Genomic DNA, 27,534 nt, shown 5'->3' with positions numbered 1-27,534 from the left:
TCGGGGTGTCTGGAGACTTTCACAGTTTTCAGACACCCCTGTGAGCTCACATCACATGATGGGTCACCAACTACACACTTTTCTTGGTGGAAAAGCAATGATCAGTGCACAACAAAACCGTGACAGGCACAAAAAAATTGGCAGTGAAATGAGAAACAGTGTACAATATGACCCTGGCTAGTCAATGAATCCAAGACAATACGACACTGGCACGGTCATTTAGCTGCCAGCTGTAGAGAACCAGAAATGCATGCTTAATTGTTTATGTATAAAAAAGAATATGCAGCTTTTTTCGGAAACACTGGTCAGAATACTGCATTACTGTGAGGACACAATAAAGTAACTTGTGTCACTATATTAATAAGACCAGGTGCTTTATTAGGAACATAGGCAGGTACAAAAAGAGATGACATGATTTATTCAAAGGATATGACTCCTTCGGGATGCTTACAATGACGAGTTGAGCGAGTGACATAGAGGTGCATCTCCAGCTGGATAAGCATTGCCTGCATTACCTCCTTCGGGTGCCACCAAAACCTGCAATATGGGGGACGGAAATGCCAGTTGTTAGGACCAAGGCTAATTCGATTATTAAATAATGAAATAGAAACTCTTGTAAAATTCAGAAAGTGCTCAGCTCTTGTGTTACCTGTGGGGTAAACTGCAATTGTTCTTCAACTGCGCATTTCATGAAATCAAGTTTCATAACATAGAAAATGTGCTTTCAGCATCAAATTAAATGCAAGCAAGAGAAGTGAAACGGGAACAGCAAAGCGAGAATATTTTCTTCAAGGAAGATTGAATACTAGTGTGCTGAATTTACACTTTGCTGGCGCGGGCAACACTGCGGAGAAGTGTTTTTTCTTCTCCAGCGCTAATGTTTTCGTTTCCTTGTATTCAATTATCGGTTTTCATGTTAAGGTTTTATTTGATGCTTGTAATACATCAACTGTAGCTCATCTATCACAGTGAGATACAGAAAACAAAATTAGGGGTGGGAATATATTTGATCAATACCAAACAAAACATGAAGAGTGCAGTTTTACTACAGAATATTTTTTAGAAAAAAGCCAACAGTCTTTGAGGTCATGGACGGCATAATGACAAATCAATACACTTGTACAAATCAATACACAAATAACTAAATTGAAGACAAACTGTATTTGTTAGCTTGTGTAGTCGGAAAGCACAGCTTCATGTGGAACATGACTTACCCAGTGTGCTCAATGAAAAATAAGCAGTGCGCAACTAGATTAAAGTGTTGCTTGATAATAGAAAAGACACTATAATATATTTTCTTCAAATAGCTACAAGCTTGCCATTCATTTGCCAAGAGCCATGGTGTCATGGCAGAAGCATCTAACAATGCGAATGAAGTCCAAACAGGTGCCTGCTGTAACAGCATGTGTGCTAACAATGGCACAGCAGGAAGTATTAAAGGGTTACAGACACAAAGTTTATGAGTGTCCGTTTTTGTGCTTTGAAAGAGGCCTATGGGCCTAGTAATTATGAAAATGAACTCAAAACTCCAGTGCACGATGTTAATAATTAATTACAAACGATTTTGTGCCAGCAGTTTTCGGTCTCGGTCGGCACCAGCACCGAAGTGCTCCTTGACATCAAAGGTCGACCGGCCAACCTACACTCAGTTTCATATTTAGAGGCAATGCTGCGGAGGGTGCAGAAATAGTGCATCTGCAAAACAAATTATTAGCGCGACAGTGTTAATGAGCTTGAGTCGCAGAAAAGCCGGCTTCGACAGTGGTGTCTCTTGTTGGCTCTGTTGACTGAGAAAAAAATCCACGAAAAATCCCTGGAGAAGCAACCTAGGTGGCAGGTCGGCCACATAAATTATGTGACCTTGTGGCATCATCACAACCTAGCCCATTGGATTGTGAGCAAACTGCCCGCCATGGCAGGTGGTAGTTAAATTAACGATTGGTCGCGAGAGGTTGCTAGAGAAGAGCAAACTGGGTCACACAAGCCACAGTGGTGGCAGCACCTGCTATCGCAGAGCAGTGACACATTGCTTAACTGTTGCACCACTGCGCCAGGAGTGGTATAAGAACTTCCAGGGATCTATGAATGTTAAGTGCAGAATGACCAATTTCGCATACCTGGGCTTTAACCCATAAATGCTATTGCATCATATCCTGAAGGTGGAGCTTAAGTGTTCCCTCCAGTTTTTACTCCATCACATATCATTCGTTCTTCTCGAAACTGCGGTGAAATCATGGACGAAAACAAAGACCGATATAAAACGAAATAGTAGCATTGAAAATAGCAGTCAAAGCTATGAGGCACACAGTGTTCAAGCTGTCTGGCTATAATTTTCACCGAATGTGAACTAATTTTAGGCACAGATTGAGTAAGTGTGATTCACCCTACCAGCTGTGTATCGTACCACCACATGTCATTTTTACTTCTCGAAGTTTCGAGTCGCAGGACGAAGTGCAGGATGTGCCAGTCACAGCACTTAAGGTGTGTTGCAATGAAATATGCCCGTGTTCACTTTGGTTGCACGGTGAACTACTTTTTGGGCGCGGACTTTGCCTGCGTGAACAGGTACGCTAGCTTTGGCAGTGTTGACTGCTATATATGAAACGGAGCATAGACTACCACAATGCTGATGACGTTGGCATCGCCAGCAAGCACTAGCTGTTCCTGAGAACAAATACTGTTTCCAAGACACCACAGTAATTGGAGCAACTACACCTTGATGTCACTCAACCTGGGTGGAAATGCCAAGCAACTCCTCAGAAGACATTCAAGACCATATTAAATTACGTTCAACTCAATGCCTGCAACTGAACCTTGCTAGAAGGCATCTCGTTACACCCGTGAAACAAATAACATTGCTTGTTTGCATGATTAGAAAGATGAAACAACAAAACAGGCTCATGCAAAAATAGAGAAATAAAATATGAGCCACTGATGATCATAGCAAAAAAATTTGTAACGCCGTTATCACAACAGATTGAACAGGTATTCTCGCTGGGCTTTGGACCCAACCATGTGAATGGATTGTGGTTGGTGAGCTAATTGCACCTTCTCACAATGGCCACATGTTGAAGTATCTAGTGCAGTGTCACTTCAGGGACTTTTTCTTTTTTTAAAATCACACTCGCATAAAAGACTCATCACAGCGTGATGACACGGTATTCAAAACCTTCTGATTAACAGTTTGAATGCTATTTAAGAAACAACTGTCAATGCTTAGTGTTTGGTTCACTATTCGGATACTTCTGGTATTCATAATGCCACTAATCTTTGCAGTGTTTGTTCATTCTTCAAATCTGCCACCCCGCCACATTACCGCTCAATTGATCGCACCCAGGCAGAGCCGATTCTACGTTGTTCCGGAATGTTCTAGTAACTTTGCACGCTTTATCTCGAAAATTCGCTATCAGCTTTAAATTGAGCACGGCCGCTAGCATTCTGTTCGACGACCGCCGAGCACGCTCATCACTTTTTCCACACTCTGTGTTTATTTTCGCACGATCCGTTTTATTTGTTGCTAGTCGCATTATTTGTTTTAATGCATCGACCCCATGCTTCTTTGAGAGGGGACTAATGCCACGAATCTTTGCAGTGTTTGTTCATTCTTCAAATCTGCCGCCCCGCCACTTTACCGCTTTGTTTGCGACGCAAGACGCGACTACATTTATCTCGATTGATCGCAGCCAGGCAGAGCTGATTCTACGTTGTTCCGGAATGTTCTAATAACTTTGCACGCTTTATCTCGAAAAGTTCGCTATCAGCTTTAAATTGAGCACGGCCGACAGCGGCCGGCATTCTGTTCGGTGACCACCGAGCACGCTTGTCGCTTCGCCGCCGCCGAGTGATTCAGTCCATTGTGGGTGCAAGTCAGCCCAATAAACAGTTTTCTTTTAGAAGAACTTTTGTCCGTCTTCATCGCTCCTTCGACTGCTGTCACCACTACGTGACAATACGTTCCTAACTAGCATCACATTTATTTTTCTTTGTTTCTACAGAAAAAAACTCCATTCACTTACCACTTGATGTGTGTGTATCACTTGAAGAGGAGGAACCACCAAACGATGACGAGGCAAACGTGCCTTCACTTGGGTACCCATAGGCTGCCCTGTAGCCTGGATTGCTGAAAGAACCAGGGAGGGTTCTCAGTCCACAGTGGCAATAAAAAGCATGAGCATATCAAGTACCCTCAGCTAGTATGTGTACACCAATGAAAAAACAGTTGCTTATCTCCAGGAATATTGTACTGACAAGGTTATCACAAATACAAAGAAGCACTAATGACTACGAGAGGAATTTCTGAGCAAATAGCTCAAAAATGATAGCTGCTCGCCATATAATGAAGTTTCAGTTTACCTGACCATACTGACAACTGCTGGCACTGCTAAAGTTTGCCCTGAATGTAACTAAGAGTTCGAGAGCAAGATTAAGAGCCTTGCTATTTATTAAATTTCTACATATTAACTATGCAACTCTTAATAGCTGAACTCTGCAAAAAATTCAGGACTATGACTACCAATGTGGCAGTGCACAGCATAGCATGGCAAGGCAGCAAGTAAAGCACAAGTTACGCCACGCACAAGTTAACCGACCAAAATTTGAAAAAAAAAAAGACAAAATGCTCATAGTGTAGTGCTAGCCTGCGCACAGAAGTTTCCTGCAAGGAGTTAAAACTTTGCACATACTTTTAACACTCGTTTATGGAATCCACATGTTTAGATATCACATCACCCGAAACATATATATATGTCCCATTTCATGCTACAAGTGCTAATTGGTCTCAGATGTAATCAGCAAAAATTTTGACACCAGACAAGGCATGCACACTTCTGCAGTCAATATCTTATATGAGGAATAACAGCAGCAGTTTTGCTCAGCCCAATCTGCTACTCTCTGATAAGTTGACAGGCATCGATAGTCTCCTGACTCTGGCACGTACATACTTGTGGATATAGTGATGAGCCACTCAATTAGTTGACTTACTTCCTGTTTCCAAACATATATCCCAGCAGGCCACCTGTAGCAGCCCCGGTCCAGAAGCCGCCTCCTCCTAGGCCCCCCAGGCCACCAGTTGAGCCATAGCCACGAGCCGAGCCACAGCCTGCAGAGTTCACAATGCATGTGACACATACAGCCAGTTTCAAATGACATTTGTAGAGAACACAAAGTACAGGCGACACTCCCTTGGGTTAATATGAGTGCAGACTAGTGTCAATTTATGTGCACTTGTGTATGACAAACGGTGTTAGATTTGTTAAACACGTCAATGTACAAATATCACAGTAAATTTCTGCTCCACTTTGAATGTTCTGCTTAAACCCTCAACTATTACTATTCCACTTTAGATGTGCTGCTTAACCTTAATCACAGCACCTTTCGTCGCTCCACTCTGAACATTAACTTTAAACTAACCACTTTCAGATATTTTCAATCCAAAAGTCACCAAATTTACCACAAGCTCCTCTGTGGATGAATCTCCTCACAACACTGTTGAGGAGGAACCATACATACTAAAATTGCATATCACTGAGCCGCAGAATGCCTGGCCGTACATGTTCTCATCTCACATTGTGATGCCTCAAAACTGTATTGGTGCCTTTCTTTTATTTCTTGTGCCTCAATTAGAGAAGAAGAAAGATGGGGCAAGAGTTAAGATTATACAGGAAATCACTGCTTTCAAACAACACTTCAGCCATACTTCCAATCCTGAGACCCTTTATAAATATATTTTTTTTTTCGCTTATGTTCACTGTTCTGTGGGGTTTTTATTGTTTTTCTTTTCAGGATAATATTAGAGAAAAAATCTTCCCATCAAATATTCTTGCCCATTGTTCTCTTTTGTTTTTCCTCCTCTTGTTAGGGCTCTATCGGAATTCATACTGAATTTTTTCTCTCCTCAGAACATGGCGTTATTTCTTGATTTTTATTGAGTTGTCGTACTTGCCTGTATTGCGAACATTTTTCTCTATTAATCATCCCCGCAACCTCCCTATGTAAATAAAAATAGATACATAAGAAATGGCTAAAGCCTTGCAACCTGAAACTACAAATTACCTTTCCGTAAATCCTAGCACAGCAAATAATGCATAAAGCTGTGTGATCCCCACAGAATACGCCCGGAAAAACTGGACAGAACTTCCCCTTGCAGCTGTGCTGTGCTGTGCTGTGCTGTGCTGTGCTGTGCTGTGTTGCGCTGCATTGCGTTGTGTTGCATTGTTAATGTTGGTGTTAGTATTTCATTCATTTCCATTTTATTCTATAGCTCAGAGAGGATGACAGTGTCAAAGCCCGCTTTCGCTTGCGCTGAAGATATCAATCGCAACTGAAGTACCACGCTTGAGGAAAGCAGAAATGACCTTGAAAGTCACTGCATGACAACCTCCAATCTCCATTCAGTTCGTTGAGCAATGATTTCATAAAGACTGACACTGCCAGTGTGACAGGGGTGTAATAATCAACTGTTTGGCTTGTTCTGGTTGTGTTCATATCCATTCAGTGGCAAATTACGCATTCAATGACGAGAAATTTGCAGCCAAAAATGGAATATTTTTCACTACTACCTAAGACAGATCCGTGCAAATGACGACTTAAGGGCTTCGTGACTTCTGACACTGAAACTGAATGGCAGTGCAGTCTAGCCTCAAAGATTCTCCCTTAAAAAAAAAGCTTGCTGTCACAATTTCCCTATGAAAACGGCCTGTGGCAGTAGTACCTGTGTTAAATATTTGGGCTTTTTAACAGCTTAAAAATGCTCCATTTTTGATAGTAGCCCCTCTGTCATTAGAATGTGGAAATTCATTGATACAGGATAAGGTATTGCATAGCGTCCAGCTTAAAGGGCATGATCTCCGGTTCCGTTATCCAGCTAGAAATCAATTCTACACACCAAAATTGATGGAAGAATCTGAAAAGGAGTCCAGATGTACCCTGTAGTAATAATCATGAGCCTCCTTGAAACAGTGGTGCAATTGTATACAGGCCGTGCATATCAAGAGGTGAGAAGGAGTGACCACCTCATACATCACCAAAAGCGCTTCACAGTGAAGCCATCCTGGTAGAGATTTTGCGAACTAATGAAAGAAAACTCATCATGTAGAGCCTAACAGAGCACTCTTCACTCACTCGCATCAGTATGGTAGGCAGGTCTGAAGCCAGGAGGCGGAGGTCCCCCACCACCACCTCCAAAGAAGCCGCCCCTCGGGGCGCCAGGGTAGTCCGGCGGGCGATCGTCGTCATAAGGAGGAGGGTTGCCATCTGGTCCTGGCGGTGCCAAGCAACTCCGGTAGATAACGTAGATGACAAAGGCCGCGCCCCCAAGGAACAGGATATTTTGGAAAAATGAGCCGGACTTGGAGGAGCTGTAGTAGGGCGAGCTGGAGCAAAACAAAAACGATTCAAGTGAGGCTCAGTTCCGTGACAGTCCCGTAGTGTAAAGAACTAAAACAATGCAATCCAAAACACCTCTCTTTTCTAGCTCTACTCCCGTTGCAATAGGGTCATGAAAACCCACAGAGAAAACGGAGGGGCATTTGCAATAATAGAAGAAAAGTGTGCCTCACCTGATCCTGGTTTAAAAACAGCACACTGACACATGAAACAAGAGGAGGAGGCATAACACAACATGCCCTCCTGTGTCAACATGCTGTTTTCCCTTATGTATGCACAAACTACACAAAAACTATTCTGCCACCACTAAAGTTTGCTTGAGAAAACAGCCGGTGGTGGCAATGCCCACATTTATTTGCCGGTGATGGCAATGCCCACATTTATTTTTCGTTTTTGTCCACCTTTTCTGCTTACAAAAGCTCTGTTTTCAGTGAAAGTAGCGTCTTTGTGATTAGAATACGGTAATCCATCAACACACGCCAACTTCTGTTTGTCATCAGTACCCCTTTAAGCACCACAGAATGTTCCTGCAGCAGTAGGCTGCCACCTCAAAAAGCTTTGGCTTATAGGTGCCATGAGTGCATCACACTGAACTGCTTGCCATAATCTTTACATATCTCTAAAGAAATGTCAGAGCTCTCTACTCAGACAGGAACAGCTAGTCATTGTGAGGCGAGAGCCTTCAGACAGTGACCAACTGCATTTAATTTTATAACTTCCCCCACAAAACAACTGCCTATAATGAGAACAAACATATTTTCTTTTTCTCTAATTCATCTCTTTTCAATTTAGCACCATCCTGAAGTTCAAATTAAGTTTTATGAGATTTGCATCCCAAAGCAACTCAGCCTATGAGGAACACCATAGTGGAAGACTTTGGATAATCTGAACCTCCAGGGGCTCTTAGCATGCACTGACATCGCACAGTACACGGGCCTACAGCATTTCATCATTATCATCAGCATGACTACGCCCACTGCAAGGCACAGGCCTCTCTCATGTTGCTCCAATTAGCCCTGTCCTTTGCCAGCTGCGGCCACCCTATCCGCGCAAACTTCTTAATCTCATCTGCACACCTAGCCCTCTGCTGACCCCTGCTACGCTTGCCTTCTCTTGGAATCCACTCTGTTACCCTTAAGGGCCAGGGGTTATCTTGCCTTCACATTACATGCCCTGCCCAAACCCATTTCTTCCTCTTGATTTCGACTAGGATGTCATTAACCCACGTTTTTTTCCCTCACCCACTATGCCCGCTTCCGGTCTCTCTTAATGTTACTCCTAAAATTTTTCTTTCCATAGCTTACTGCTTTGTCCTTAACTTAAGGTGAACACTTTTTGTTAGCCTCCACGTACCACCGCAGCCAGGATCACCGCAGCCAGGATCACTAAAGCTAGGCTCAAACCCACGTCTCTCGGGTCAGCAACCGAGCACCATAACCACTTAGACACTGCAGCCGCGGTACCGTCATGAATGAGCTGTATAAATCGCTCACATTTACTGACACCCTGAATTTTGTACATATGCAATTTAACTACAGCTCAACAAATATTACCACCTACTATGACAGCTTTCAGTATTTTCATGCTTTTAAAACAGTCAAATTTACAGATTCCATGTTTCTAAACTAGATCCAGTGTTCTCTTATATGATGAGCCCGTCTCTCACTTATAGTATTATTACAAGAGTATTTTCATGAGGTCCTGGAGTCAAAAGCTGTGGGTTTAAAGAAGAACCACCGTGCACCAAACCTTGACATCTGAAAAGGTGAAATTAAAAATTGACAACTTACTGCGCATATGTTGAGCCTGCGCCATGTCCAGTCCGTTCCAACCTGTACTCGAGCTGTTGAAGGAAGTGTGAAAACAGAATTACTTTTGCCAACCATGCACTACGTACCAACATTGCCTTAGCAAACATTAATTATTGCTGACACAATAAAAACTACTTATACATAGGCCTCACAGTGAGTTCAGATTGAAAGACACAAAATATGCAAGGGTGTTTCTAGGCTTGGCAAATATTTAACAAACGAATAAAGCTCAAGCAAAAGAAAAAAATTGGCTCTGGTTTAGCTCTGTTTAAATCTGGAGTGACACGATAGCTACAGCTGGCCGAGTGGAATTCGCTCAGTCGAATTGCAAAGTCAAGTGTTTCACCGCTCTATTTCGCTGGACGTTTCTTCTTCATCTTCGTCCCACTTGACACGGCACAGGTGCACAGCTGTTGCAGCTGTTGCGTGCCATGCCGCCGCCACCAGCAGCTGCTCCACACCACGCGACCAACCCACGTGACCAACCACGTGACCAACGGCACCGCCACACTGAAGGCTCGAAATGCTAGCGTAATGTAGCTATAGCTACAAAAACTGGGACGATGCTTAACCTACCCTTAATAGTACAATTTGCAATAGCATTAGAGACTTCTCCCATGCAAGTACTCCTTCTCTTTCATATATTCAGAGATCGTGAGGAGTCCTGATACCACTACTGGTGCAGTGGTCCAGCAGTTAAGTGATGCACCATTGCCTTGGCAGGCAGCTGTTTCAAAAACAGCCACCAGTGGGGCTTGTGAAACCTAGGCTGCTCTTCCCAAGCTGCCGCAAGGCTCAGTTCTGCACAGATAGTTCATCAAAAGGCTGTCTATCTCTCGACCAATGAGCTGATGCACAGTGCCAAGGTGGACAGGTGGCAACGGTATTGAGTTTATTTAAATTATTTTCATTGCCACTTGCCAGGGTGGGCAGGTGCCTACAATCCAGTGGACAGGTCAACACCCGCCCATTGGGGCAGAGGGCCAACCTGTTTTTTTGCGACACGGATGGGCGAATGCCAGCTTTTTTTCATGATGAGGACCTTTAAAGCTATCGCATCAATACAGCTGACTCTTGAGGAGTACCAAAAATTTATTAGTTAACAATAAATTAACAAGATTTTACAATATAGTTGCGCCTTGTTAATATGGACACTTTGGTTCCTGAGCAAGTGTCCATAAAGCGAGTCATCCGTAATAACAAATCAAGAAGAAAACCAAAACTAATAATAAAAAAAAAGCTTTATGATTACAAACTGTTTCTCTGCATAGTGGTGGACAGTGAAGTAGAAATCGAGCAATCTTGGAAGCTCCACGTGATTATTCGTGTCGCCATTATCTTTTAAAATAATGTGGTGCAAATTTCAGCACATTTAGAGCTCCTAGTGGCCCATGAGACAAGTGATGGTGCCTCTTGGAGTGATGAGGTCTCTCCTGCTACGACTGTTATCATCCCAAGAACTCTACGCTCACTCGGCTGGCGGCTGTTTAATGTGGTTTTAAACGGAGCACATAGAAGGAATTTTTTTAGCAGCCGTTCATGCAATGCAGCAAATGGTAAGGCACGTTAACTATACATAAGCAAAAAGACCGTTAATGGAGCATTTGCACTTTCGCACTGTCTTTCGCTGGTGTTCTGCACTCAAAATATCAAGGGTGAAAAATCTGGCAGAGTCAATCGAGATTTTGTTCTCATCGTTGTTCATATTAACGGGACAATAATACACGAACTCCACGGGGATCCGTACGTTTTCACCCTGTGCATTGTCCGAACAGAAAGTTTCCATATTAATGAGGCGTAAATACATTGAAAAAGTTTGGTCCTCAGAAAAATTGTCCATAATTCGGGTCATCCATATTAACGGGAGTCGTATTAACAGAGCAGGACTATACACATAAAGGACTCGTTTCTGTCTAGAGTCAGGTAGGGGAAAAAAAACAGAACAAGCCTATACATTGCAGGCCTGGGACTCATTTTCAGCAAGCTGCTGCATAAAGTACATGAAGTCTGACAAACTTACACCACAAGATCCTGCCAAGATGTAGTCATCCTCGGGGTAATCGTAGCCCTCACAGGTCACTTCAATGGTTCCAAACTTTTGAGATGCACTCATATCAGCCTTGCACTCCCACTGAAGAAAAAAGGAGCAGAGGCCATAAAAAAATTCGTTGAAAAAAATTTCATGTGCACAGCAATTTGTTCTTGCCCTAAGCAGAAGTGTTTAGAACAGAAAAAAGTGCAGACAGCAGAAAAAAACTTTACAGGATGTGTCTGCTTGGGAAAAAATTTTACTGTAGCACTGCTCCTCGACACAGCTGCCTTGTATCATTATCATCAGCCTGACTATGCCCACTGCAGAGCAAAGGCCTCTACCATATCTCTCCAAATAACCCTGTCCTTTGCCAACAGCGGCCACCGTATCCCTGCAAACTTAATCTCAAACCTTCACACTTGCAGGCATTACAGGTGATTGGCTGGTGTCACCGCTCTAAAATAATTTTGTTTCCACATGGCTGCATCCCACAAACTTTTGCTGCTGACTGTATCTAGCTGTTTGTCAGTACACCACACAACAGCAACCGCACAGTCTACTCTCAATGACTGGAACTCGAAAGGGACCAACAACTTGTTCGAACTGCACAGAATTAAAATGTGCAGTCTCCATGTTGACTAAACTGAAGTGCTAGTTCACATAAAATGGAAGTGCAATTTAAAGACCACATTAACTACAGTACAACATAGCATGTTTTAAAGCAGTGAATATGTGTACAGCTTAAAGGGAAAGTGAAAACAACTCCACACAACTTTCATTCATAGCAAAAACTAATTCTCTCAGGCCGTCTTGATGCCTGCCCAGCAGCAGGAGACACATTTTTTGCTGAGAAAATTGCATTTAAAATTTCTCCCATGACACGATTCAAACTCACGACTTTTATACCGAAAAGGACTAAGTGATCACTGTTTGGAAGTTAAAGGCTCTGTTGCTAAACCTTTTCAGTGCACTACGATATACTTGCTTTCAGTGCACTAGCAATCATGAAAAAAACCGCTGTCTGTCTGAGTGTCTCAAGCCAGCTAGCCTCTTTGGTGAGCAGGCACCATGAGCAGCAAAGTGCACTGCCTGCAAGTGGTCAACGTCCCTCCCACTGGAAATGTTTCTCAATCCGATTAGTTTTCCCTCCTTTGGTTCTACAGTACATTTGTATGCGGGGATTGCAAAGACAAAGAAAGAAGGAGAGGGGATCACCTGAGTGCTGTAGCCATCACTCCCTCGGTTGTAGCACTGAACAACAGAGGGTGCATTGTGGCAACCTGCACTGCCACCAAGGCACTGCAACTGGGGCACAGGACTCGACCTGCGGCCTGTCGTATACTCGCCCTTCCGTAACGTGAGTACCTGCACATCTTTCAGCTTCACCTTTTTCCCTGCAAGTAACAGAAGTAGAACATGAAGATATAAGAGACGGGAACACGCGGATTTAAGTGAAGCGCAACGCTTCTACAAAATAGCCCAAAAAACAGCCGCAGCACACAAATCCATTCACTGCCATTTTGCCAAGTCCTGACCTGTTCAATGATTTGACTGCAGATTGTCTATAATCACACCTACTTGACGCAGGCTGCTTTCCCAAGCACCCAGGGGAAGCTGAGCACTAGGCTGGGCGACGGCTTGTACCGATTCAGGAAAACCAGTGGCTAATTGGCCAGCAGTGGGTGTCAAAACTCCCCACGTCTCGAAGCCGAATTGGTTGCTCTGTTACTTTCAGACTTTTAGAAGATTGTACTGAGACAACAAATAAATATAAAGACATGACCTGCAGTCTCAACAGGCACAAACTTTTTGAAACCCAACAGCAACCAAATGGCTGAAGCTGCAGGTGCTTATTAAAGTGAAGGACATGAATTGTGAGTCATGTAGTCAGGGACTTAATTTTTATGTCAATTGCTGCAGCGTGCTGGCAGGGAACAGAAAAAGAAGGAAACAATGTGTGCTCCTTGAATTGTTTCTATACGCTCCTCACGACACGACCGTGCATGCAGACGCGTCCTCGAGAGGACGAGGCACCAAAATTGCTGTGGCCACGGTGGTCGATTCGTCTCTACGTGAAATGACCAGCGCGCCTATGCGAGACTGCATGGTAGCAGAGGCCGAGGTAGTAGCCATTGCTCTAGCGGTGGCGGAGGGCTACAGAACCGGGCGGTCGCTAACAATACTCCCAGACTCTCAAACAGCCTGCCGAAATTACATGAATTGCAGGATAGGTCGTCATGAGCTCCGTATACTCCTCACAGCAAGCGAAAAAATTAAAGCCCACGAAGAAGAAAACAACAAGGCCACACACAAAATTGTGCGGATATCGGGACACGCGGGGGTGGCAGGGAACCAAGAGGCCGACAGGATAGCTCGAGGATACACTACTTTCCAAGCATCCGACGAGACTGCAGAACTCGTGCCAGCACCCAAGGAATACTCGGCCATACCAGAAAACTATAGAGGCAGAAGAATCCAATATCCCTCCCCGCACAAATCTCTCAACAGGGAGGAAGCTGTCATTTGGAGACAATTACAGACAGGTTCTTATCCAAAGCTACACATACTAAACAAAATGCACCCTACGATATACACGGACAAATGCCCCTCATGCGACGAAAAACCCCCACTATATCGCATCATATGGGCCTGTCAAAACAGACGTGGTCCCCAAAATACAAAATTAGAGTGCGGAGCAATGGGAGACTCTGCTGTCCAGCGACCGCTGAGAAGACCAACAAGGTCTGGTACAGCGAGCTCAACGGGCGGCAGTGGCCAGCAAAGCCCTGGACTGAGGGCAACTGACCATCGATTAAATATGAATGAGCTCGACAGAGAAGACTCTTGGGGATACAACCAAGGAGAGAACATTTCTGGAGATTTCCGAAAACCGCAGAGTACAATAAAGTTTTCTCCCCCTCCTCCATGTAAACAAGCCCAATTCATGGTCAGTCAGTCACACATTCGTCACATATCGTTTTTACAGCCACACTGCCTCCACTGCCAAAACAATATCATGGCTGAATGGTACCGCAAGATGAACGATGCGGCTACGCAAAAGTCGCTCAAGTCCCCAATCACTCACTCGAAACTGAATTCATGCGCCCCGCACAGCACAGCCCGGCTCTGTAAACATGCTCATGAATGAACGCAGTAGTGCGCATACTGAATGGGACCCGATTATAAAACCGTTCGCGTCGGCAAATGAACTACCCACCAGTTGGCTAAAAATGATTCTGACAGGCGGTGCTAACAGACCGGGACAAAATATGCATAACTAGTACAAGCTCTTCTGTATGTCTCAGCGACTTTTTTTTAATATACAGGTTCATCTGCAACATCTGTAAGAAGATATTTTGCTGAGCTCGGCGCTTATCAAATCGATATGAACTCGAGACACGGGCGCACAGAAGGTATGTTCCTGCTTTTTGTTTTTACCTTGAAGCACAAAGCCGGCAGGTCTAGCACAGAGACATCTTAACGCAAGAGGAAACTTCTCTCCTTCAAGTTGGAACGGGGGCTGAGCTCAAGCCCGACCGACTGTTCTAGAAAGTTCTACCTGTCGTGCAGCGGGCAAAGCGTATACTGTATCTGCTCTCACATAGCGAATAGGATCAACACAAATAAGACATTTTCTTCAACTAAACGCACTAACACAGAATGAAGAATTAAAATGTGCTAGCCTAGTTGTGCTGCGATGTTCGCATGCAGCCGCGATCAAAACAACGTGCGGATTTCTGTCAGACTTTTTCTCGGATCGTAGGAGTGCGCGATTGTCAATCAGCTGCCTAGGAGCAAATCTAAACTGCAGTTTCATCATACGTACTTACAAGCAGTGTTATGAGCTGATGCAACCGACGAAAAGACAAGAGGGGAAAAAGTGCACAACCGGCGAAAACCCGAAGTCGGCTACAGTCGCAGTTTCTGTCAAGGTGCATGGTGTACTCACCTGCCCAGCAGTTTGAAGGGCAAATAAATAATGTGAAGAAAAATGAAAGCGCTAGAGCGGTGCCAATCTTATAAGGCCGAGGTGACATAGCGAAGGAAAATTTGTACGGCATCCTGTGCTGACTAGTTCTAGGTAAAGTCCGTATCAGTGCAAATTTTTCGACGTTATAGTCAGCAAATATCACGTCCTAAACAAGCACTACAAAGGTGCTATCGCTCAACCACATATTTGCAAAGCGGACAACTCCAATCAAACACACGCACAACACATCAGAACTCAACGGTCGAAACCTCGAAACTAGTAGAGCCGCTGCCACCGCAGCCCCGCAGCGGCACAATGGTAACGTGTCATTTGTTGTGGTTGGTCCTTTAATTTACGTCATGGGGACGTCATTTTTACGTGCAGCGACGTACTACAAAGGCAGACACCTGTCGAAACGAAAAAATGAAAGCTACTGAATGTATTGCAAAAAGATCAATGAAACGTGAGCACCGTAGCTCCGGAGATTCGGCGCAGAAAAAAAAAGTGCAGTACGCTTTCTGAGCGCTGCGCTACACTTATGCAAGCGCGCGAAAATTAAAAATTGTGAAATTGGGTGGCACATAACGATGCTAAAGTAGACTTACCCCGCGCCTATAGGACGGCCCTACTAATCAAACCACTCCCCAAAAACATGCACCCCTTACACCATGAGGGTAGAAGACAAGCACGAGCCAAAGCCTTACATAAGAAATACAGACAGTGCGCTGCAACACTTTATGTAGATGCGGCAGAATACAAAAATACCAATGCCTTTGCAGTTGTGGTTGTGAACGAGAATGGTGACCACATCGTCTCGGCGACAATCAAAACGAAATCCTCTGAAACGGCAGAAGAGGCGGCTATAGCCCTCGCCCTAGCACATACCCAAGGGAGCATCATCCTCAGCGATTCCAAAATGGGTATCAATAATTTCGCTAAAGGGCGAATTACAAACACGTACCTCCCTTAGAATCCTTAACGCAACCAAATTCTCACCAAATTATTCCGAATTGATATGGGTCCCAGCCCATTCGGGGAATCCGGGGAGCGAGGCAGCCCACAATAAAGCCCGAGGTTTCGTCGACCGGGCAGTGGATGAGTCTGGCTCCCTGAATTTCACGAAGGACTCAATGATCACATATCATGATCTCACCAATCATTTTAAACTAGAGAGGAGAATTTTCCCCCCTCCAGACAAAAGACTTACTAAAGAACAAGAGGTTACGTGGCGTCGTCTACAGACGAGATCGATACGCACCCCATCACTCCTCGCGCACATTTATCCAGATCTTTACAACCCAAACTGCAAACACTGTGGCCAACGTGCTACCTACGATCACATCCTGTGGGACTGCAAAATAGAGCCACCTCCGGGTGATCTAGTTACAGCTCCTTCTCTCGAGCGGTGGGAGACCGTGCTGGCTAGCTCTGACCCCAGAACGCAAGTTTTGGCGGTGGAGTGGGCTGACAAAGTCGTCGAGGGCTATGTACTCTCGACCACTTAACGCGACCTCTTGCCAAGCTCTTCCCGGCGAATAAAATGTTTTACAATCAAATATGTAGCTTCAGCTTCAGAGTTCAGCTTAAGTTAAGGACAACGCAGCGAGCCATGGAAAGAAAAATGATAGGTGTAACGTTAAGAGATCGGAAGCGGGCAGAGTGGGTGAGGGAACAAACACGGGTTAATGACATCCTAGTCGAAATCAAGAGAAAGAAATGGGCTTGGGCAGGGCATGTAATGCGAAGGCAAGATAACCGCTGGTCTTTAAGGGTAACGGAGTGGGTTCCAAGAGAAAGTAAGCATAGCAGGGGGCGGCAGAAGGTTAGATGGGCGGATGAGATTAAGAAGTTTGCAGGCAAAGGGTGGATGCAGCTGGCAAAGGATAGGGTTAATTGGAGAGACATGGGAGAGGCCTTTGCCCTGCAGTGGGTGTAGTAAGGCTGATGATGATGTAGGAAAACAACCTATTTTGCGATGCCTGTTGCGTAATAGAAAAATACAAACATGCACTATAGAAATTAAGCTTGTACCTTTCGCGCAGTGTCAACAATTATAGCACGTGTTCAATACACTGATGCATATCGCCGTCAACCATAGAGGCGATTTTGACGCGTTGCATTTTGAGAAAATAACGCGCGAAAGATATATGGGCCTCTTGCCTTAACTTTAATCCTTAAGAACCATTCAGTAGCAAATCCACTCTGCAGTTGTGCAATTCCGAAGTATGTTTTGTAGAACCTCACTCGTCTAAGTGGTCAAAAGTAATCTAGAACCTTCATGCGTAAGTGAAAATTCCTCCAATAAGAGCAACAATCTTTATTTTACGCTCCTTTTCACTGTAGCAGCTTGAAAACTCTATCCAACTGGAAATAGTATTTCTGTTCTTAAAATTCCCTGAAGCTCCGTAACATATACCTTTTTGCCAACAGATTCACTGAAAAAAAACTCCGCCGAATGAAATATCTTTCACAACGGCGTGCGTCATACAGCCTACGACTTTGTTTTCACGCATTTAAATCAGAATTCATACTCTCGAGCAGGACGCACGCACGCTCTCTCCCCCGTGCGTGGTTTTTTCCGCAAAGCGGAGAAGCGGTATTGGTCACCGCAAGTTGGCATTTCCACGTGACTAAACTTCTTGAAAGGAAGCCAGCTTTCGCGAACACTTAACCTTGATTTCTCTCGTTTTCCTTAAATTTTGAATGCGTTGGAGGAGAAAAAGACTAATGTAGTTATTTTTCAACCCTACGCTCATTAATTGTAGCACGTACGCTCCAATATTACCCAAGTGTTCTCCTTGCTAAATAGTAAGTTTCACATGGCGCAGAAGTGACGAATTGGAAAAAAAGATAACATGGTGCGATTATTTTCAGAAGTTAGGAAACGAATTACATGCTGCGAAAATGTTATTTTTTCGGGTGCTTAATTTTCAACCCAGATGTAACTCCTATAAACCGGTAAATATACGTTGGTAAGGTCTGCGTGTCGACTGCACGGTAAGGCGGACGTTTTGATAGAGAACGAAGAAAAGATCAGTATTTTTTGGGCAAAGCACTGCAAAGTAAAAGGCCACTGGATCCACTTTTGAAAGAAGTTATTTTTGAACATACATCTGTACGCCGGTATATTGTGGAGTGGATTTCCACAAAGATGAGAGGGAATCTTACTAGTTTTGCTGCAAGGTGCACAGAGATTCGCGATAGCCGCGTCAACCACAACGCGCTCAAGCCAGTTGGCGTCGGCGAGCACTGAACAGGCGACAAGAAGCTGCACGCAAAGGATTTATTGGCAGTTTGCGAGACCACGCTACAAGGCACATGAGATCGTTATTTTTCCTCAGGTATTGATGAAGGCAGTGGAGCACATTGTTCGACGAACACGCTGAACGATCGACGCAGCGAATGCGATGCACAAATGCAGTTCATGTCAAGAGAGCGCTGAATGCAGTAATGACGTAACATCCCCAGATGAAGCAGGACAACGAGATGCTTCCTGCCCGTCACAGTGCAGGTAGGGAAGAGGAAGAAATCTTGCACGACGCGCGGCTGTCACAGCACGGCCAGATATGAGGTCAGAAGACACCATGCACGAAACTCAAAGTAGCACGTCCATTCGGTCTGGGTATAGTTCAAGAAAGCCAGAGCAAGCGCAGCTGCAGACACAAAATGGCACAAACAGAAAATTCGCGCGAGCACTCTGACAGCATCCGACCAACGTTGTTGGGCCCAGAAAATTTATTCTGCAGCAAAAAAAAAAAAACAATCACGAAGTCTCCCTGACATTTATCCTTGCGGTAAAGCGAAGCTCATGGATATATCTGGCGTGCGTGGTCGACGAGTGACCAGACGTCCACTGCGTTTACCCTTGTTGAGATCAGCGACTTGGGAAGAACTAGCAGAACCACGCGAAGGCGTATGAGTCGTCAAGAAGCAACGATGCGGCAAGGACTGGCGCTTGCGGCAGCTGCGGCGGCGTCTGGTGGCCGAGTCTGCCCTCGGGTCTCCGGACGGAGCGATGCTGTTGAAAGGTCAAGCTTGTGGTATGTTAAATAAAAGACGGCTGCGACCTCGGAAAAGGTCTTGTTTCGGGAGACTGCGTGCAATTCCTTTCCCACGGAGGCGCCGAACAGCAGACTTGCCGCAGTGCTGAAATCGACACGACAGTGTAGGATGACTCAGTCTTTACCCCTTTTCCATTGACCGATCTGCGAGAGAGCATCAGAGCCGCCCCCTGCCGTGGGTGGTACCACCATGTGTCCACAACTGCACACCTGGTTAGACATCATTCCCCGAACTTCTTTCCCCAGCCAGGAATTTGGGGAATACGAAGGGGATATAACGAGCTGTTGGTTTGTTACCGAGACACTCCTACCTCGACTGTAAATATGTACAAATAAGCCTACTATACAGTTTCGTACATAACGGAGTTCGATACGATAGGCATGGGTTACGATAGGTATGGGTTACGATAGGTATGCGTCACGCACGGTCGCTTATACATCCATAATATATATGTACTGTCACGATCACAATATTGCGGGACGTGGGAGAGCGTGGCAAAACTGCGTTCTGCGCCTTCTAACGGCGCCCGTCCGCTCCAGTTACCCTCGCAGGCTTCTCTGTACCCTTACTCCTACCTTGCGCTCAGCAGACGCAGATCGAAACCAGTACACAGACACATAAGCGAATGTCGGAATGTAACATTGATAATGTAGGGGGTATCCGGGTATACAGTAAGCAGTCAACGGGTGCGAGTGTGGGGTTAGGGGTGTGGGGTTGGATTGGGCTGTAGGCTGCATAAGTGGATTTTGCGCTTCAGGTTTACCTTGAGTGCGGCCATAAAATGGAATGCAGCAGCAGGTGACGCGTAATTCTCAGGAGAACAAAACAGAAGTAAAAAAGAGGGAGTGAAAAAACTCGCACAAAGAACGGGAAAGTTGAGGCCTCGATACCGACGAGCCAACTTCAAGGGGGCCGGGGAGCTCCAGGAGACGAAGACACGGCAGCAATCTCAAAAAAAAAAGGAAGAGAAACAATCAAGCAAGTAAAACATACAAAACCAAACAATCGAGTGAAAACTGCAGCAAATGTAGAAGCCGTGAAAGTGCCATCAAGGCAGTTGCATAAGACATACCGCAAACAAAACAGGGGGTTAGTCCTATCAATAGCTAATCAGTTCGGCCTAACTCAGAAAACCAAAGTCCGAAAGGCATTTGCTCACTTGCGGTATAGACACTCCTGGCGTCGACGCGCCGCCTCGAGTGCATGGATGGCGGGCCGAGACCAAATTTCCGAGCTCGGACTTGCTGAGTCAGCTCGCTGCTGTCCTGTCCATGGGATACCCTCAGCCGGCATATCTGAAAAGATGAAAAGATAACTACCAAGGGCAGGCATGCATGTCGTGAGCTTTCCAAAGGCGTCCGAGGGTCACGCTGTGCACTGGCTGCACTGTCGGGAACAAACGCGGCGCATAACCACGTAACCTTCGACTAAGCTGCGTCATCCGCCCCATTCAGCGGAGCCTAGTGTCTGTACAGCGTTAGGTGGCAGCCATGTCAGTTTTCTCGTTTCGATAAATCGCAGTCATGATGATCGAAAGCGAAGAAAAACTGGACGCTGCGATGCAGTGCAGACGAATCTTCGGACAGTACAGCGTTTGCAGCGGGAAGCAGATGGTGCACGAATGGAACACTGCACGACCCGCAGCTGCGTCATATCAGGCCAGGTGTCATCGCGGGCCGAATGCACCAATGCCGTTGGATCAAGTACGATAATGCTGAAGTTCGCCCATCTGCAAAGAAAAAAAAAAGGTGCCAGACACTCAAGCATACCGCAGTTGCGCATATATGCTCACCGTGGCAGTCAAGCCCCAAGCCGCGGGGCTGAAAAAAGTCACCTTGGCTGCAGCGGAAACACGGCGTGCCGCAGACCGCAGGCAACGTCCGTTAATTCATCGGAGTTGCTGGTCGAGGCTGGCGAGAATTTCCGAGTGCCGTATACGGCCACAAACTACATGTCGTTCAAGAGCACATCCGTGCCTGTGCGCTCGGTGACAAGACAGTGGCTTGGTCGCAACGCCGTTCGGAACGAGATTTTTTTCCATGACGCAAACGGCAGCGGGCTCGCGTAGTACGTATCTAAACCCACTTGAGGCAGCGAGCAAAGCGGGCCATATATGAAACTTCCTATCTGACCTGCATACAGTGAGCTAAGCCTAAAGCTATATGGACCGCAAAATTCTAGCCCACCGCGCTTCCGTCACGGAGAAGAAACCCGGTGGGGACAGTCCATGAAACTCTACTCTGCATGCTGCGCGTTGCTTGCTATTACCAAATGCTCGCGGATAGAGCGCGAGTGAACTTTAATTTGGTTTAACAGTCCAGGCAGGTTTCACGAACACATGTCGCCCTCGCCGCGAGGCCTAACCTCGCACTCACATTCGATGCCGTTGGCCTGGCTAGGAGGAATGTTCCACGGAAGACGTCGGTCGGTCGTGAGTGCAATGGCTTGCGGGCGCCTCCGGGGGACGGCGAATACAACCCACTGGCAACAGGCAGCCACTGCCAGAAGCACTTTCGCTGGCACGGCGAAAATAAGCCCTCGTGGCTGGCGCTAAGACAGACATGGACTGACCGCGGACCTTCCCATCGGCAAAACTTGGCCGCTCGCGCACGCGCGATATACTGTCGCCGACAGAGTGACAGAGCGCTTCGCCGCGCCGCTGATTCCGTGGGCGCACTTATCATCGTCGCGTTTCCCGCGGCCGGACTTTTCTCTGTTTTTTTTTTTTGTTTTCGTTGTCTGCCTCTGGCCCGTCTATAGATGAAGTGATACCAAGACCTCGCTCTAGAAGCGCAAGTTTTGCCATGCATGCGCGGGCTATAGAGGCTGACGTTTTTCGTTACGGCAGATTCATTCCACTTCCGCGGATGTGCTATACTATCGGGGACACAAGCGCCCAACTGTGTTCCAATCATCCTGCTTGATATGCTTGATACTCTAAGCAGCTCTCCGGCAGCCCGCAACAGAGAGCTGCTGGTAAAATCCAAAAAGAAATGTAGCTTTCCGGCACCTTATCAACGCGGCGGTATAGGCCGCGAAAGCGCGCTTGTCGATTCGTCGCGTGGGCTACCCCTCGCACCGGGCACAAGAAAGGCAAGAGCAGTCGCTTCCAGACGAGCACCCCTTGGCGCGGGAAATGGACTCACCATTCTCGGTCCACCGGTGACTCTGCCTTTGAGCTAGCGGCGGGGCGTCCTGGGCATTTCTGCCCTCTTCATCAGAGAAGTGCCTCGCATGCACCGAGCAGTATTCAGCGCCGAGGCCGCACCTTTAAAATAGCTCACTGCAGCTCCTGTCATTTTCACTTTATTCCTAGTTCCCTATTTTTCTCTTCCCCTCTAATCCTACGCGGTAGCTCAGTAGCATTGTAGTTCGGCTGCTGATTCCAAGGTCGCGGGCTTGGTCCTGGTCGCGACGGCCGAATTTATAAGCAAACGAAACACAAACAAAAAAATGCCCATGTACTGTGCGATGTGAACGCACGCAAAAAAAACGTGAGAGATCACTGAGGCAACCCGCACTGGAGGAATGCGAAAGCATTGACGCCACCTCGATACTCTTTGCCCCTTTTTGCCTTATCGACTTATTGATTAGTTATCGATTGGTTGATTGCCTCGATTGATTACGAGGTTCGATGTTAATTCATAAATTTCCTCAATTGATGTAATCAATTGTCTTACTTAATCACATTTGCTCTGATTATACAAAATTGGTTTTTTGGAGAAAGGAAATAGCGCAGTATCTGTCTCATATATCGTTGGACACCTGAACCGCGCCGTTAGGGAAGGGATAAGGGAGGGAGTGAAAGAAGAAAGGAAGGAGGAGGTGCCGTAGTGGAGGGCTCCGGAATAATTTCGACCACCTGGGGATCTTTAACGTGCACTGACATCGCACAGCACACGGGCGCCTTAGCGTTTTTCCTCCTTAAAAACGCAGCCGCCGCGGTCGGGTTCGAACCCGGGAACTCCGGATCAGTAGTCGAGCGCCCTAACCACTGAGCCATCGCGGCGGGGAATCTGATTATACAATCTTTTCATTTTAAGCGTCCATTTTGAGTTTTGAAATTTGACGCCACGATTCATTTCAAAATTAATTAACTATAATTAACTATTCATCCGATTTGCATCAAATTTTTTGCGCATCATCCTATCATCGACCTCTATCGATTACAGCCAGTCGTTTGATGCTATCTCTATAGTAGCTCTATGATTTCTTCTGAGAACGCCACAATTAATAGTTGGTTTTGGGGAAAGGAATCGGCACAGTATCTGTCTCGTATATCGTTGGACACCTGAACCGCGCCGTAAGGGAAGGAATAAAGGAGGGAGTGAAAGAAGAAAGGAAGAAAGAGGTGCCGTAGTGGAGGGCTCCGGAATAATTTCGACCACCCGGTGATGTTTAACGTGCACTGACATCGCACAGCACACGGGCGCCTTTGCGTTTTTCCGCCATAAAAACGCAGCCGCCGCGGTCGGGTTCGAACCCGGGAGAACGCCACAACTGCTGCGGACACATTTTGCGGACATGAAAACGCCGACATAGCCTAGAAATGCTTTCGCATTTAAAAATACCATGCAGGTGGTCCCTGCGATACGCGCGTGATGGAGTACGTAGCAGGCCAGAGCTGGCTGCTAATCCGGCATACCTCTCCACATTAAATATGCCTCTCTCGCGCGCTAGATTGACCACGCATTATTTTCCGCGTGGCCCATCTATAGCTTCGGTTTTTAAAGGAGCGGTTTTGCCATGGCCGCGCAAAATTTACTGCATCAGCCTCTCCAGGAGGAAAAACTGAAGAAGCACGTGCACAGATATTCGTACGCCTCCTTGCTTGCGCAATAACGTGTCAAGAACTTGGGAAATACTGGTATGCAATAATTAAAATGCGCTTTCCATTTTTTTTTTGCTGAACAACGAGTTTTTTACGGCGATCGCAGATGCAAAGTAGGGAAGCAGGGGAGTCTAGAGGCGTCCGTCCTATGATACGGCTTTGTTGATTCGTAATTCTCCGGTTTACGAATCCCTAAACGATTTAATGAATAAATTTTTCTGTGCACGATGCTGCCCCTCGTGCTTGAAAGTTTTGTTCTGTGAGAATATGAAACGGTTAAGCGTGTGCGAAAAACTTTTTTTTAAATGTTGTTACAACGTGTCGAACCCACACACAGTAAAATTTTATCGGCTTATCATGTTCGAGAACCATTGCAAAGGTGACGACTACATCATTCCAAATTAGTTTGCGCTGGAGCTCAGACGCACACAAAAGCAGTATCTCGCACTATTGTACCGCGCTAGTCTGAGGAATTCAAGATGGTGACCCCCGTAGTAAATCGATATATAGCAACCTAATTGGTGGCCCCGCCGCGGTGGCTCAGTGGTTAGGGCGCTCGGCTACTGATCCGGAGTTCCCGGGTTCGAACCCGACCGCGGCGGCTGCGTTTTTATGGAGGAAAAACGCTAAGGCACCCGTGTGCTGTGCGATGTCAGTGCACGTTAAAGATCCCCATGTGGTCGAAATTATTCCGGAGCCCTCCACTACGGCACCTCTTCCTTCCTTTCTTCTTTCACTCCCTCCTTTATCCCTTCCCTTACGGCGCGGTTCAGGTGTCCAAAGATATATGAGACAGATACTGCGCCATTTCCTTTCCCCCAAAACCAATTATTATTATTATTTAACCTAATTGGTGATTGCTTAGTGATATTAGTATATCGGATTTGTGATTTATTCGTGACGTAACTTATAAATCCAAGATGTCGGCCAATAATCGCAATTAACTGATGGCGTCATTAATTAATCCATTATGCCAAATTCGTTTTTCCATTGGCGTACATCACTTTGATCTCATTCATATCAGTTCTAGTAAACCAAACAGCTAGCGCTCGTTACTTCAACGTCTTCCGGACGAAGGCGGCATCTTTTTTTTCCGTTGCCTGGGCTAGGGTTCCGACAGGTAGTGCAGGGTCGCTAGGGCTGAGGAGCCCTAGCCTCTGCTTCACTGCCAAAAAGTTAGTCCTTGGGAGCGTCGCTGCATCCTCCACTCCACCTCGTCGCCGATGCAGATTTTAGCTCTCACCTTTCACCCGCCGCGGTGGCTCAATGGTTAGGGCGCTCGACTACTGATCCGGAGTTCCCGGGTTCGAACCCGACCGCGGCGGCTGCGTTTTTATGGAGGAAAAACGCTAAGGCGCCCGTGTGCTGTGCGATGAGAGTGCACGTTAAAGATCCCCAGGTGGTGGAAATTATTCCGGAGCCCTCCACTACGGCACCTCTTCCTTCCTTTCTTCTTTCACTCCCTCCTTTATCCCTTCCATTACGGCGCGGTTCAGGTGTCCAACGATATGTGAGACAGATACTGCGCCATTTCCTTTCCCCAAAAAACCAATTATGAAATCAATTATATAGCTCTCACATTTCGTCAGGGGGCGGTTCTCGAGCTCGGCTCGCAGCAAATGCCAAAGGCTTCACTCGGCGGCCACGCAGAGACACGCCGAAATTGAAGCCTCATTCTGCTTCAGGCTGTTTCACATGGTGCGACGCGCACGATAAATACGTGCCATGGAGTCGCATTGTCGTTGCGACGCCGCAGCCGCTTTTCACATGCTAACGATTTCAGCCGCTGCGGCGTGAGCGGCTTTTCTTTAGGCACGAAATGCTTTGACAAATACAAATGCCAACCACTTTATTACGCATTTATTTTAATAATCGTGACTAATTCTACTCAGCTGTTGTGCATTTTTGTTAGATAAAACATTTTAGTCTTTTTTGCGCTCGTCAACAGATATGCAGCTCCAAGCATCCAGCTTCCCTTGAAACCATATTGGCTGACAGCTGGACCATTCGCAACAATCGCGCCGACAGTGCGACCAAGTCGTTGGAAGTCTGTCGCATAGCGTTTGTGATGACACCAACGCGCCATTCTGCCGCCAAACGTCGAAAACCTCGCAGCACTGCAGCTACAGTTGCATCACACGAAACGGCCTTTATTCAGTGAAACTTTTCAGATAGACCCCGCAGCCATGCGTGCTCCGCTCTGCCACCCCTTCGTCCATGCTGAGCTTGTTGCCATTGTGCGCCTCCTGAAGAGGCTCAAAATTATGGTAATATCTGATATTACTCTGTATTAAATATGCCAGATTACTGTCTGTGTGGATAGATTTAATTATTCTTTGGTATGTCCCTTCTGCACTGGTGGGAATAACCATGAATATTTTGGAGCCGGCCTTGTAGCAGGAAAATTTTCATTTTGGAGCAGATGTTACCTATTTTGTAGCAGAAACATGAACGTCAGAGTAGAAGCTTAAGAGACAAAATATATGTACTATTATAGGTATCACAGATAACAAATACATTAGTAGTGCGGTTTTGTGGGCATGTTGGTTCTTAGTCTTGAAAGATGCTGTAGCACAGCAGCAGACGAAAACACAAAGAAGAGAAACGAACACCCACGGGCGCTAAGTTCCAACAACTTTTATTCTTCACTAGTAGCATATTTATATGCCAGAAGGGGAAAAAAAAAAGACAATCCTTTTTGCGAACAATGCCGATTACTTAGAAATGCAAGTTCTCTATCGCAATGGAAAATGGAAGGAGTGCTTACACACGAGGAACCTGAACTATTTATCTTTTCAGCATCGATGATCTCACGCGTTACCCTTTCCTTGCTCTTTCCGATAACAACACATTTTTCAAGGAGAGGCTTGCAATTTTTTTACTAGAACGAGAGAACGTGATTGACTAGTGTTCCTCCTCGTCAGTGTCTGATGTTGTGAGCATGTTCCATGAGGCGCTCGTTTAAGCACCCTGCCGTCTGGTCGATATACTTGTTCCCGCATGACAAGGTCACCGCTTTTCATTTCGCTACTAATGCATCCAGCCATCTATAAAGGCAGTCTCTCAAGTAACATTATCACAGAACACAACTCCTTCAGCAGTGGTATGTTTAGTGGCAGGCACGGACGGTGCCGAGCTTTCTTGACTCACATACCTGAAAGCCAGCTGCCATTGGTTCGAAAAATTCTTGCAAGCGAACGTACCATGTATACAACGTAAGCAAACAGCAAATTTATCAATAAAGCTTTTGCTTACACATGGTTAAGTCCTTAAGCATAGTTCTCACAAGGGCTTCAAATCCCGAACAGTCTTCACAGAAAGAGCGGTAACATGCAAGTGGGAGAGCCTTTCTTTAGCTCTTGATAAGACCTGCACATAAACAATATATTGCATCTTTACTCTTGCAGTAGCCGCTGACGGGGTTCCTGAGTTTGTGAGTGGCTCC

The 27,534-nt window shown here is 45.9% G+C and overlaps 1 protein-coding gene and 1 long non-coding RNA gene across 2 annotated transcripts; both read right to left on the bottom strand.

The window, feature by feature from the left end:
- Positions 1 to 357: 357 nt before the first annotated feature.
- On the bottom strand, positions 358 to 15,502 carry LOC144110080 (store-operated calcium entry-associated regulatory factor-like). The gene is made up of 8 exons (XM_077642893.1): positions 15,176 to 15,502; positions 12,442 to 12,620; positions 11,215 to 11,325; positions 9,174 to 9,226; positions 7,120 to 7,370; positions 4,981 to 5,098; positions 4,017 to 4,120; positions 358 to 537 (listed from the first exon to the last, which is right to left on the bottom strand). The coding sequence occupies exons 1-8, from the start codon at positions 15,285 to 15,287 to the stop codon at positions 512 to 514; spliced, it is 954 nt and encodes a 317-aa protein (XP_077499019.1). The 5' UTR covers positions 15,288 to 15,502; the 3' UTR covers positions 358 to 511.
- Positions 15,503 to 20,080: 4,578 nt separating this feature from the next.
- Positions 20,081 to 21,879, bottom strand: LOC144110079 (uncharacterized). The gene is made up of 3 exons (XR_013309694.1): positions 21,634 to 21,879; positions 20,418 to 20,553; positions 20,081 to 20,206 (listed from the first exon to the last, which is right to left on the bottom strand). It is a non-coding gene; the product is annotated as an uncharacterized LOC144110079 (long non-coding RNA).
- Between the last annotated feature and the right edge of the window lie 5,655 nt (positions 21,880 to 27,534).

Source organism: Amblyomma americanum, chromosome 11, assembly GCF_052857255.1.
Source record: "Amblyomma americanum isolate KBUSLIRL-KWMA chromosome 11, ASM5285725v1, whole genome shotgun sequence".
NCBI lineage: Eukaryota > Metazoa > Arthropoda > Arachnida > Ixodida > Ixodidae > Amblyomma > Amblyomma americanum.
The sequence above is the reverse complement of the archived record's forward strand: the minus strand, read 5'-3'. Positions and strand labels throughout refer to the sequence as shown.

Bases quoted from the DNA above. Each gene is read 5' to 3' on its own strand.
- LOC144110080 (XM_077642893.1), bottom strand. From the start codon at position 15,287: ATGCCGTACAAATTTTCCTTCGCTATGTCACCTCGGCCTTATAAGATT. The intron at 9,227-11,214 runs GTAAGTTTGTCA...TTCCTTCAACAG, and splicing joins TCTTGGCAGGATCTTGTGGT to CTCGAGTACAGGTTGGAACG. The intron at 5,099-7,119 runs GTGAGTGAAGAG...TGAACTCTGCAG, and splicing joins TGCCTACCATACTGATGCGA to GCTGTGGCTCGGCTCGTGGC.